This window comes from Erinaceus europaeus, chromosome 3, assembly GCF_950295315.1.
Source record: "Erinaceus europaeus chromosome 3, mEriEur2.1, whole genome shotgun sequence".
NCBI classification, from domain to species: Eukaryota; Metazoa; Chordata; class Mammalia; order Eulipotyphla; family Erinaceidae; genus Erinaceus; species Erinaceus europaeus.
Genome location: NC_080164.1, coordinates 97,713,983 through 97,727,592, shown reverse-complemented (window position 1 = coordinate 97,727,592; position 13,610 = coordinate 97,713,983). Strand labels below are relative to the sequence as shown.

At 48.5% G+C, this 13,610-nt stretch overlaps 1 protein-coding gene across 1 annotated transcript in view; it reads left to right on the top strand.

Annotated features, from left to right (window-relative positions):
* The first annotated feature begins 2,210 nt into the window (after window positions 1-2,210).
* LOC103123610 (tetratricopeptide repeat protein 7A) overlaps window positions 2,211-13,610 on the top strand; it is a 64,139-nt gene continuing 52,739 nt past the window's right edge. Inside the window, exons 1-2 of the mRNA XM_060187704.1 lie at window positions 2,211-2,856; window positions 10,330-10,493. Coding sequence (XP_060043687.1) covers window positions 2,676-2,856; window positions 10,330-10,493 — 345 coding nt within the window. The 5' untranslated portion in view covers window positions 2,211-2,675. The remainder of the gene's footprint in view (window positions 2,857-10,329; window positions 10,494-13,610) is intronic.

The window sequence follows — 13,610 nt, the reverse complement described above, 5'->3', positions numbered from 1 at the left end:
TGCCTCCAAAGTAAGGAATGGAGCCGCACTTGCAATTCTAGAGGAATTGGGAGGTAGGTGGAGGAAGTAGGAAGACAGCCTTCATTATATATGCCCGTGCTGCTCCAGAGGTAAGTTACCCTGTGCCACTAAGCATCTTTGAAATATATTTAAAAAATAAATAAAAACAAAACCTGCCGCTGCACACTTAATCCAGAAGCAATGAAGTCTCCATGTGCACAGTGCCAAGGTCACGGTGAGTGGTGTGATCAGGGTGGAAGGGCAAGGAGAGACCTGCTGGGATTCCACTAACTCTGAGGTCTAGTCTTGGAAGTTTGCCTTTCATTCCCTGCCTTCTAGAGTCTTTGACCTGTGCTTTATAGTATGTCACACACAAATCCAGGGTTGGTTTTGATTTTGGTCTTCCTTGCTTTCCTGTGTGATGGTCTTATTGTCCACGTTGGACTGTGAGTGGACTCGTAACTGACCCATAGTTTTGGAATCCTTCGAATTTTTCTCTTTGCATAACCATTATGCTATCTGCCCCTGCCCTTCTTTGACCTTAACTTCCCACTAAGCCAAGCTCTGGCAATAGTCCAGTTCTGTTTAGTCTTCAAACACCAGACTTAATACATAAATAAATGCCAATTTGGGGGGGGGTGTGGAGGGGTAGTGCAGCAGTTAAATGAACATGGTGTGAAGCGCAAGGACCAGAGTAAGGATCTTGGTTCCAGCTCCCCACCTGCAAGGTGATGCAGCTCTGCAGGTGTCTTTCTCTCCCCTCTCTGTCTTCCCCTCCTCGCTCCATCTCTCTCTGTCCTATCCAACAACGACAATATCAATAACAACAATAGTAACTACAACAACAATAAAACAAGGGCAACAACAGAGAAAATAAATAAATAAATGCCAAGTTGGAAAACTAGCTTTGAACTTCAGAAATAAAATCCAAAGAAATAAAGATTGGGCAGAAGGAGTCCAGAAAGTTAGTAAGGAGCAGAATAGGTTGGAAAGAGGGATGCCCGCTTCCAAAACTTTATAACAATAAGGAGGGGTGAGGTGGGGAGGGTAGAGGGGTGCTCTCCAGAGCTATACCCTACTAGGGAAATTTAGGAACAGACCTATCAACGGCCATGTTCAGCAGAGAAGCAATTACAGAAGCCAGAACTCCCACCTTCTACACCCCAAAAAGAATTTTGGTCCACTGGTCTGGGAGGTGGCACAGTAGCTAAAGCACTGGACTCAAAAGCACGAGGTCTTGAGATCCATCTCTGGCAGCACATGCACCAGAATGATGTCTGGTTCTTTCTCTCATCCTCTCCCTCTTATTAATAAATAAATATTTTTTAAAAAGGAATTTTGGCAAAGGGTCGGGCGGTAGCGCGGCGGATTAAACGCACATGGCACAAAGCGCAAGGACCTGCATAAGGAACCGGTTGGAGCCCAGGCTCCCCACCTGCAGGGAAGTTGCTTCACAGTCTGTGAAGCAGGTCTGCAGGTGTCTATCTCTCTCTCTCACCCTCTCTGTCTTCCCCTCCTCTCTCCATTTCTCTCTGTCCTATCCAACAACAGTAATAACAACAACAATAAACAACAAGGGCAACAAAAATGGGAAAAGAATAGCCTCCAGGATCAGTGTATTCCTAGTGGAAGCACCGGAGCCCCAGCAATAACCCTGGAGGCAAAACAAAAAAAATTTTTTTTTTTTTTTGGTCCGTACTCCCAGAGGGGGATAAAGAATAAGGAAGCTTCCAGTGGAGGGGATGAAACATGGAACTCTGGTGGTGGGAACTGAATGGAATTGTGACCTGTTATCTTGCAATCTTGTTAATCATCATTAAACTACTGATTTAAAAAATCAAAAATAAATAAGGGGTGTTAGGGAGACAGCATAATGGTTCTACAAAAGACTCATGCCTGAGGCTCTGAAGTCCCAGGTTCAATCTCCAGCACCACTATAAAGGGAGGGGTTCAAAACCGCCCAGTTTGGGCCTGGGGGGCGCAGAGGCCGGCAGGACCCTGCAGGGCCAGCCCGGGGCTATGGGCGGCGGCCTCTACTCGGATTTGTGACGTTCCGGGGACAGCCCCAGTGACGGGGGACCCGCGCGGAGCCGCCACAAAGTCCAGGCTTGGGGCGTGTCAGGCCAAGGACGCCCCGGGAGGGATGGGGAAGGGGCGGGGAGCCAGGCGCCCCCGGGCGCCGCGGGTGCGCGCAACATTCGAGTGAGCGGAGAGTGCGCGGCGGCCTGGAGGGCCCGGCGCCGGGGGCCCCGCGAGCGCCCGCCGCGCTCCCGGCTGCTGTGGCCGCACTGGCCGCCCCGCCGCCGGGTTCTGCTGGGCCCTGCCACGCCCCCGCGGGGGTGGAGCGGCGGCCGGGGGCGGCGCGCGGCGGGCGGGCGGGAGCTGTGGCCGCAGCGACAGCGGCGGCGGCGGCAGGAGCTGCTGCTCCGGAGGCGGAGGCTGCTCGTGGACGCGGTGGGGTCGAGCAGCCGGAGCTCCAGCCCGGAGGCGCCGGGCGCGCTGGGTGCTGCTGCCGCTGGCCGCTCGCTGCTGCCCGGGCCTCCGCTGCCCCCCGGGCCCCGGCCGCAGCCCGCGCCCCCGAGGCCCCCGTCGGCGTGCACGCCGCAGCCTGGACGCCGCCCCCGGCCGGGGCTCCACTTCTCGGCCGCGCCGCCCATGACAGCGCCCGCGCGAAGATGGCTGCGAAGGGCGCACACGGCGCCCACCTGAAGGTGGAGAGCGAGCTGGAGCGCTGCCGCGCCGAGGGCCAATGGGACCGCCTGCCCGAGCTGGTCCGCCACATGCAGGCGGCAGCGCTGACGGGCGGGGGCGGCCGCAGGACCAGCCCGGGCGCCGCCCTCCACTCTCCGGACCCGGGTGAGCAGGTCGCCGCGAGCGCTCCTCCTCCAGGAAGTGCCGCGCGCAGAGCTGGGCCGGGCTGCCAGCCACTGGGGGAGCCTGCTGCCCTCGGGGTTAGGGGTTGGGGGTGGCCTTTGCCCTTTGCCCTTTGCCCTTCAGGATCCTGCGGGCGGGTTTGTGACTGGTGTTACCGCGAGCAAAGGAATTGGACCTAATGATTTAGTATTGTTCATTGTTGAGACTTAAAAAAGCAAAACTGCAGGACTTCTCAGTGTCCTTAATGTACTCACTTGCATGTGATATGCAAAGCAAAGTTACAGTACAAATACCACGTTCCTTTTAGCTTTTTTCTGTTATTTTTATTTATTTACTCGATAGAGACAGCCAGAAATCGAGAGGAAGGGGGAGGAAGAGAGGGACTTAGACACCCGCAGCGGTGCTTCACCACCCGCAAAGCTTTCCCTCCTGCAGGTGGACAACAGTGGCTTGAACCTGCATCCTTGCACAGTTATATGTGTGCTTAACCAGGTGCGCTGCGGTTGGCCCCTAAGTTTCTATTTTTTAGTTTTATTTATCTTTGTTGTGTATTATTGGATAGAGACAGAAATTGAGAGGGGAGGAAGTAGTAGAGAGGGAGGAGACCTTGCTTCACCATTTCTGAAGCTTTCTTCCTGCAGGCAGGGGCCAGGGCATTGCACACTGTAATATGATTGCTTAACCAGGTGTGCCACCTCCTGGCCCCCCACATTTTCTTTAACTTGCCTTCACCACTTTCTCTGAAGCATGATTGGAAAGCATTGGTATGGCCTAGTTTAGAGATCATGGCATAGGGGGCTGGGCAGTAAGTAGCACAGTGGGTTAAGTGCACATGGTGAAAGCACAAGGACCAGCTTAAGGATCCTGGTTCAAACCCCTGCTTCCCACCTGTGGGGGTTGGGGTGGGGGTGGTTGTTGCTGAGGAGTTATTCTGATGCAGTCTCCGCCCCCAGGTTTTACTACACAGCTGGAAACCCTAGCATTGCCCCCTTCAACCAGAAGTAGGTCTGCAGGTGTCTTTCTCTCCCCCTCTCTGCCTTCCCCTCTTGATTTCTCTCTGTCCTATCCAACAACAATGACAGCAACAGCAACAACTATAAGGGAACAAAAGGGGGAAAAATAGCATCCAGGAGCAGTAGATTTGAGCCCCAGTGATATCCCTGGAGGAAAAAAAAAAATCATAGCATGGGGAGGGCAGGAAATCACTATTCCCATTTTACTTTATAAAAAGAAGAAAAAAAAAAGGAAGAAAGAAAGAAAGAAAAGTTTTTGAGAGGACAAGGGGAAGGGCCAAAGCACTGTTCAGCTCCAGCACACTTAGTTCCAGGAACTGACTATGGGGGCTACACACATGCAAGTCCCTTACCCTACCCACTGTGTCACCTCCCTGCCCCCTGTTGTCCACATTTTAGGAGTAGGGATGCCAAGACCTAGGGAGATCACATAACCTGTGTGTTTGTGACAGGGCCAAACCTGAATCCCCGTAGCTTAGTCTGTTGGTAATAGTGGGAAGGGTGAAGCCTGGCTTGACTACTCCATTGTGGAAACTGACCAGAGAGGGAGGGAGGGAGAAAGACATGCCAGCTTTTAGGTTTGAAGTGATTTAAAAAAAATTTTTTTTAATTATCTTTATTTATTGGATAGAGACAGCCAGAAATAGAGAGGGAAGGGGGTAATAGAGAGGGAGAGAGACAGAGAGACACCTGCAGCACTGCTTCACCACTTGCAAAGCTTTCCCCCTGCAGGTGGGGACTGAGGGCTGGAATCTAGGTCCTTACACATTGTAACATATGTGTTCAACCAGGTGCACCACCACCCAGTCCCCTGAAGTGATTTTTAGGTAACTTTAGGTAACTTTGTGTGTGTGTGTGTGTGTGTGTGTGTGTGTGTGTGTGATAGAGAGAGAGAGAAAGGGGGGGAGGGAGAGGGAGGGAGAGGGAGAGAGAGAGTTTTTTTGGGGGGGTGTGAGTTTTAGGTTTGAAGTGACTTTTCTCCTGTTAAATTCAGATGTGTACTTCCAAAATGTGCACGAATGTTCATATGTGCACGCACACACATGGAAGAAGAACAAGTGACTCTCGTGCAAGTTCTCCCATCTAAGTACTAACTGGGCCCAGCCCTGCTTAGCTGCTGAGGTCAGATGAGATTGGGCATGTTCAGGTGGTGCAGCTGTTCTGGTTCTCTGCTGGGTTCCTCCATCACTTCCATTACTTGGTGTATTGAAAACCTGATTGATTGTTGTTCATTTTTAGTTTTATTAGTCATTTACAACATTAAAAATAGTGGGTACAATTCCACACTGTTCCTACAACCAGAGTTCTGTGTCCCTATTCCCTCCATCAGAAACTGCAGTAGTTCTCCCAAGGCTACAGATAAGGGTTGACTGTTATTTCTTTTTCTTTTTTTTTTTTAACTGTTATTTCTATAACTATATGTATGCCTATCATCTACCTATTCCCCCCACCTCCATCCTGCCTTCTCTTCCTTTTTAAGTCACAGCTACACCTTTTGATACTTCTTTTTTTTTTTTTTTATTTAAGAAAGGATTAATTAACAAAACCATAGGGTAGGAGGGGTACAACTCCACACAATTCCCACCGCCCAATCTCCAAATCCCACCCCCTCCCCCGATAGCTTTCCCATTCTCTATCCCTCTGGGAGCATGGGCCCAGGGTCATTGAGGGTTGCAGAAGGTAGAAGGTCTGGCTTCTGTAATTGCTTCCTCGCTGAACATGGGCGTTGACTGGTCGGTCCATACTCCCAGTCTGCCTCTCTCTTTCCCTAGTAGGATGGGTCTCTGGGGAAGCTGAGCTCCAGGACACATTGGTGGGGTCTTCAATCCAGGGAAGTCTGGCCGGCATCCTGATGACACCTGGAACCTGGTGACTGAAAAGAGAGTTAACATACAAAGCCAAACAAATTGTTGAGCAATCATGGACCCAAAGCTTGGAACCTTTTGATACTTCTGAATGTCTTTCCTTTTTTCTTTTATCTCTGGGTCCTGAAGGAATTGGAGTTCAGAGCCCTCAAGTTATCTTCCCCTAACATTTCTCCCCCTCTGGGAGTATGGACCAAAATCCTTTTTGGGGTGCAGAGGGCAGGAAGTCTGGCTTTTGTAATAGCTTCTCTGCTAGACATGGGCTTTGGCAGGTGGATTCCATACCTCCAGGATTTTTTGTTATTTTTAGGGGATTAATGGTTTACAGTTGACAGTAAAATACAGTAGTTTGTATAACATTTCTACATAACAATACAACCCCCACTCTTCTGCCTTCATGTTCCAGGACTTGAACCCTCCCACCCACCCTTTTTTAGGGGGAAAGTTGGCACTGACCTCCCTGCAACCCCGGAAGGAAATACTCAAATCCTCACTATCCTCCTTAGACTATAGTCAATGATGAGAAAGAAGCTTGAACAGTTACATAGTTTGGGAGAAGGGAGGAAGGTGCTGAGGAAGTGGAAGGAATGTGAACCTCAGTTGAACCCCACTTTATAGACTAAGTCCCTCAGGCCCATCTGTATCTGTGGGGTTTCCCACAGAAACTGAAAATAGTTTTGGGGGGGGAGGTAGGGGCAGAGAGGACCCAGTTGTGTGTGTGTGTGTGTACTTTGTGGTGTGGAGGGGGTGGGGGATGTGGAGATGTTCAAGGCAGAAGGCTTCCACCCCACCCCATTTCCTGTCTGGGGAGGCTGCTCCCCATCAACACCTAGAGAAAGTTCTAGGTTTTCTTTCAGACTCAAATCCGGTTTAGATTGGTCAGGATGGAGCAGGGGAATCCCAGAATGCCTCTGGCTATGGCAAGTCTGACCTAGTAGTCTGAAAGAAAAATTCCCATTCCTCTCTTCCCTCCCTCCTGGGTTTTGGGGGGGGGGGGGGGGCTGTGGAAAGAAGAATGAATTGCAGTGGTCTGGGAGGTGGCGCAGTGGATAAAACATTGGACTCTCAAGCATCCCTAGCAGCACATGTACCAGAGTGATGTCTGGTTCTTTCTTTCCTCCTATCTTTCTCATTTTTTTTTTTTTTTTTTTTTTACCAGAGCACTGCTCAACTCTGGTTTATGGTGGTTTGGGGGATTGAACCTGGGACTTCGGAGCTTCCTCAGGTCCAAGGGTCTCTTTGCATAACAGTTATGCTATCTACTCCACCCCTGAAACTTTCAAAAAGAATGTTTGCAGTGAATACTGGGTTCTAATGTTCTTTACTATCCTTGATCACATATTGAGTGTTCTGAGCACTTCCTTTAAAGAGGATGGTGTTTGACAAGGAGGTCTCTCGCTAGTCTTAAGGACTTCCTTCTCTCTCTGTGATTGGGGATCCCTAGCACACTGGTTCTGTGAGTGACAGCTATATCAGACCTGATGGGGAAGGGTCTGGGCTGTCAGGACCCAGTTTTCCTGACTTTGAATTGGCAGGTTGTGGAGGGCCCAGAATTGCTTGGCAAATGTGAATTCTGGAGGAGAGGCAGGTATCTTGGAAGTGGGCCCTGACAGGAGCCTGAAAAGGAACAGGAGCTAGAGGAATCTAGCCACCAGAGGTCTGCAAAATAAGAGGGGAGAGCCAGGGAAATAGTTCACTGGGATAGTGTGCTGTTTTGCCACATGCTTAATCTAGCCTCAAGCTTACCCCCACCGAATTGAAGGAAGCTTTGGTTCTCTCTGCCTCCCCCCCCTTTCCACCCCTATTCCTGCTCAGCTCTGGTTTCAGGTGCTGCAGGGGATTGAAACTGGTACTATGGAGCCACAGGCAGGAGAGTCTCTGCATAACCCTTATGATGTCTTCCCACCCTTTCTGTCTCTGCCTTTATTTACAAAAAAAAGGGGTTAGGGGGCTCCTGTTAAGGATAGGGAACTGGGCAGCTCAGATTCCCAAAGTCTTTTTGACTGTCAGCTAGGAAGGAATCCCTTTAAAATTATTTTATTTATTTCAGGAGGGAGGGAGAAGCCGCAGCATCATCTGGCATATGTGGTGCTAGGAACTGGCCTCATGCTGGCTGGCCCAGTGTTCTCACTAAGCCACCTCCCAGGTGCAAGGGTGTTGGCTGTGCCCCTAAGGGAGAAGCTGACATCTTGTATCCAAACTGGGAGAGGGAGGAGTAGGTTTAAAACAAGGTGATAAGCTACTTGTTTACCTTTACAGAAAGACAGTAGATTTACCTGGATTCTCTGTTCACCTAGAACTTTCAGTTCTGGAAGACCCTTCAGTGTCTGGAACTGGCCAGTGGAGAGCCCTAGATGTGAAGGAGAGGGGAAAGGAAGAGTAAGGGTTGAACAGGGTGGAGATTGGGGCAAAAGAGAAAAAAAAAATCCAGCATCTGTTGAATGTCTGGTAAACAAACAAACCAACAAAAAACAAAACAGACCAGAAAAAACCAGTGGAGAGTGAATATAGAAGGTACCTGATCGAGGCCCTTGAGGCTTCCTGCTGGGGAGCAGGTTTCCACTCTAACCCAGCTCTACAGAAGGAAAACTACTTTAGAGGGAGAACACCTTGTTCAGAGGCCCTAAGCTCAGGGAAGCTATTCAGGATCCCACTTCCCTCTCGCTGAGATTTGGAGCTGAGGGAGATTGCTTTTCATTCCAAAATTGATTTGGACTGTGTCTCTGGCTAGGTGGTATGTTCACCTAGCCAGAGACACAGCAAGGGGTGGGCAGCAAGGGGGCTGATAATAGGCCGCAGTGTCTTCAGGGGGACATTCTCCTCCACCAATTGTAGGCCTGGGGGGTTTGGACAGCTTTCCTCTGGGCCTTTCCCTGTCAGAGGGAGGCCCCTTTTCATAGGATGCTGGAGTGGACTCTTACTTTGACTTTGAGCAAGCCACAGTGATCTTGAGAGCAAGGACAGTGATGTGGCATCTCCAGGTAGTCTGAGAACCCCAGTGGCAGCAGAAGAGCTCTGTGAAAATCAGCATAACAGCCCCCAAACCTGCTGCCTCCCTCATTCCCAGCTCACTAGGCCTCTGTCGAGTGTGCAGAGGGGCATAGACAAAGGGCAGTCTCGGAGGCTTCATGCAGACTTACCTCAGACCCCGTCCACTAGACAACCAGGCCCAACAGCCCCCTGCTCACCTCTGCTGCCTGGTGGAAGCAAGACTCTGGCTTCCAGTGTATGGATGCTAGAAAATCATCTGTGGACAGTGTGGCATGCAGATAAATGTAGACACTAGAGAGAATTCTGGAAAGTGCCAGTACTAACTGTTCAACACTTGACCTCATGGTCAGAGAAGTAGCTCACTGGATAGGGAGCTTGCCTTTACCTGTATGCTGCCCAAATTCAAGCCACATGGGAGGGGCTGTATGGCTAGAAGTAGCTTTGGTGTCTCTTCTCTTTTCAGAACGAAAAGTAATTCCAGGTGGTGGTGAACTGGCACACACTCAAAGCCCTGACTCTTGAAAAACATTTTTCTACCTTACTACACAAGTAAATAAGCATTCCACCTTAACACACACATACACACACACACACACACACACACACACACACACACACACACACACACACACACACACACTCTTTACAAAAGTACTACTCTAGTTTATGGTGGTGCCAAGGATTAAACCTGGAACCTTAGATTTTCAGGCATGAAAATCCTTGCATAACCATGATGCTATCTCCCCCCAATTCCAGTTACCAGCTGTAACCATCCCAGTTTAATCCTTTGTATTAAAATGCCTTAAAAACAGAAAGCCTGCTGGGGTAGATAGCATAATGGTTATGCAAAGAGTCTCATGCCTGAGGTTCCAAAGTCCCAGCTAAATCTCCCATACCCCCATCAGCCAGAGCTAAGCAGTGTGCTGGTAAACAAACAAAAGAAAAACCCAGAGAAAACCAGAACTAGGAACATTGTGGTCCCAGAGATGGTGCAGTGGACAAGGCATTGGACTCTCAAGCATGAGGTCCTGAGTTCAGTCCCCAGCAGCACATGTACCAGAGTGATAGCTGGTTTGCTCCCCCCCCCTCCTCCCTCCCTCCCCTACCTTTCTCATGAATCAAACAATTAGGAGCTTGTAGATATGTGTGACAAAGTCACCTGATGTGATCTTCCTCTTCACTCATTTGTGAGGGAGTTCATTTTTTATTTAAAATTTTATCCTCCCCCCACCCCCCAGTGGGGTGAGGGTATGACTTTGTCCTTTATTTTAAATTATAAACTTCTGAGAATTTATTCCAAGTCCTGGGAACTCTGCCTCCTTAGCCACTAAATGACAGAAAATAAACTTGGTGATTTGTCTGCGATCACAGTAGAATGCTGTGTTAGAGCTCTAACTTTGAAGGCTGCCTGACTTATGGGAGTTGTGTCTATTTCCGTGCTTGGACTGGAGCCACCCACATGCTGGAGTGGGAATGGCTCTGGGTGCAGGGTTGTGTACCAGTTTACTCATCTCCCATGCCCAGGGGTCTTTTTCATGGTCATGGGTCACTGTCCCCTTTCTCAAGCTCTGCCTTCTTTTTTTCAGATGACTATGGGAATTTGCTCCTGGCTGAGGCCCTCCTGGAGCAGTGTTTAAAGGAGAATCACACCAAGATAAAAGACTCCATCCCTTTGCAAGAGAAGAATGAACCAAAGATGAGTGAAGCCAGAAGCTATCTAAGCAGTGTTCTTAGCCATGGAAAGCTACCAGTAAGTGGCCAGTCTGGGGCCTCCTCTCACTCCTGCTCCCTGTCTGTGTCAAGCCCTCCCTAGGTCACTTGGTCCCCTGAACAGTATGACTCTCTTAAGTGTTGACCCTGCACTCTTCAGGATAGTGGCCACTAGCGACATGTTACTCTTAAGTATTTAAAATGTGGATTGTCCAGGGCTGGGAGACAGCATCATAGCTATGCCAACAACTTTCATGCCTGAAAGTTCTCATGGCTCTGAAGTCCCAGGTTCAATCCCTAGCACCACCTGAAACCCCCTACCTGCGAGGGGGTCGCTTCACAAGCGGTGAATTAGGTCTGCAGGTGTCTTTCTCTCTCCTTCTCTGTCTTCCCCTCCTCTCCCAATTTCTCTCTGTCCTATCCAACAATGACAACAACAATAGCAACAATAACAAGGTCAAGAAAATGGGGAAAATGGCCTCCAGGAGAGGTGGATTCATAGTGCAGGCACTAAGCTCCAGTGATAACCAAAAAAAGGGGGAAATATTGGACTTAGTGGAGGGTCTCAAACTTTTACTACCAACACCTTTTTCTTTTTTTTTTTTTCCTCCCTTCCTTGCAGATATGCTTAGGTATTTTAAGTTATTATAAAAATAAAAGTGGCTCAGGCTTATGGTAAAAAGTTCATGAACTAAACAAGGAGTTTTAATAATGGTTAACATCCTTGTTCCAGGGGCTATGAAATAGCTCTCTTGGATAGTGTGCTGCTTTGCCATGTGCATGACTCAGGTTTGAGTATGGGAAAAATATACTGTTACTCAGTCCAAAGCCTAAGATCCGATCAGACAGAATCAAAAATTAAAATAGCAAGTTGGGTACACTGCGGGAGCCTGTAGTACAGCTGGCTAGGCGGGGCATGTCCTTGTCCCTCCTGGCAGCTGCTGGCAGAGACTTTGGAGGAGATGGTTACTGTTGAAAAAAGAATAGATGTACCATGATCTCCATATGACTCAGTTCTGTGGAAACAAACTATTTGTCATGACTCCTTTTTCCCACTGCATGGGTAAAGTGTGAGGCCATCTCACTGTGCCTCTCGATCCCCTGCTGCCATTGGTATTAATTGTCACCCCTGCTTTTCAGCTGCAGAAGCTGAGAGACAGGAGAGGTCAGTCCCTTGAACTACCTGCCTGCCTCCACTTGCAGAAGCCTCAGGCTCTCTGTCCACGCACAACCCTGTCACTCCAAGTACTGCATTGGAAGTAAAATAAGGACTGAGAAACTTCAGTTAACATTAGCCATGAGGATGGCACTCCTGTTTTATAGGCCCCACTTTGCATCTGTGAAGTATTTCCTCATCTGTTCTCTCCCTTTACCTGTTGTCATTTAATGCACCCTGTCTATTGACACAGACAATGATGTCAGAAGTTCAAGGTGGCATTCCTGGTCCACACAGCAGAGAGTGTCTGTCTTCCACAGATAGTGAGTCCCGTCTTCCCCTGGGCCTGAACTTTGCTTCCCTGACTGTTGGATGTACAGTCCAGGTTCACATTCCAATGCTTAGCACATAGCTGACTTTTAACCTTGCTGGGAAAGAATATAAAAATAGCAGGAAAATTGACTTGACAGTGGCATACTTCTTAGTGTGCACACATTACCATACACAAAGACCTAGATTCAAGCCCCCAGTCAGGCTCCACCTGCAGGGAAAAGCTTCATGAATGGTGAATAGTATTCTCTCTCCCTCTCTGTTTTTCACTGTTTCTATTAAAAACAAATACAAAACAAAAGAAAAATCACTGCCAGGAGCCAGGCCCTAAACCCCAATGATACCCTGGTGACAAAACAAAACAAAGCAAAACAGGAAAACCCTAAAACCAACTTAAAAAAATAAATCATCTGTTATTACTACCCCTTCTTGAAAGAAAATATTTTTACACCAGAGAGTAAGATAGACATGTTTTCAAAATGAAGGTTGGCTTTTTTGTTTTTTAAGATTTCATTTATTTATGAAGGATGATAGAAATGAGAAAGAACCAGACATCATTCTGGTACTGGTTCTGCTGGGGGTTGAACTCAGGACCTCATGCTTGAGAGTTCAATGCTTTATCCACTGTGCTTCTGGCCAAAAGGAAAAAAAAAAAAAGTTTTATATATATATATATATATATATATATGTATATTTACTGGCTAGGGACAGCCAGAAATCTAGAGGAAGGGGGAGATAAAGGGAAAGAGATACCTGCAGCCCTGCTTCTCCACTTGGCAAAGCTTTCCCTCTGCAGGTGGGGATCATGGACTCAAACTGTGGTCCTTGAGCATAGTAACGGGCACTCAACCAGGTACGCCACCACTCGGCCCCAAGGCTGGCTCTTGAAAATAGCATATATTTAGCTTTGGGAAAAGGTTACCACGTTGCCTTTCCTTTTCCTCAGCTTGGGTGGATGCTCTGGTGTGAACTGTCATACCCTGTCATCACATTCCTGAGGGTAGCTGTCCTCTCCCTCATTTATGGTGGAAGACAGTAATAATTATCATTACTCATGTCCTGTATTTACCTGGCTCTTTCCTAAAGAATAGTTCAGAGCTCTCTTCTGGACTTTGCCCTTAGTATTGCTCTAATGGGGAGCAAGAATGTGGGTGTTATTCTCTCTCCCTCACCAGTGGGGAACATGAGGCCTGAGCAGGGAGGAGACATCCCTATGGTTTGAAGCCCACATGGGGAATAGTGGTGTCGGTGGGCAGCTTGGAGGAACCATGGTCATGTGACTCTGGGGGTGTGTAACCTGTGACCCTGGCCCAGGATGTTGGTGGCCTATTTGGAGAGACAAACAAAAACTTCCCTTGAGAAGTCCAGACTTGGGCGGGGGTAGATAGCATAATGGTTATGTAAAGAGACTCATGCCTGAGACTCCAAAGTCCCAGGTTTAATCTCCCTGCACCACCGTAAGCCATAGCTGAGCAATGCTCTGGTTAAAAAAAAAAAAAAAAAAAAAGTTCAACCTTGTAGTCTGGGAGGTGGCACAGTAGATAAAGCATTGAACTCTTAAGCATGAGGTCCTGAGTTCAATCCCTGTCAGCACATGTACCAAAGTAATAAATGTCTGGTTCTTTGTCTCTCCTCCTGTCTTTCTTACTAATAGATAAATAACATCTGAAA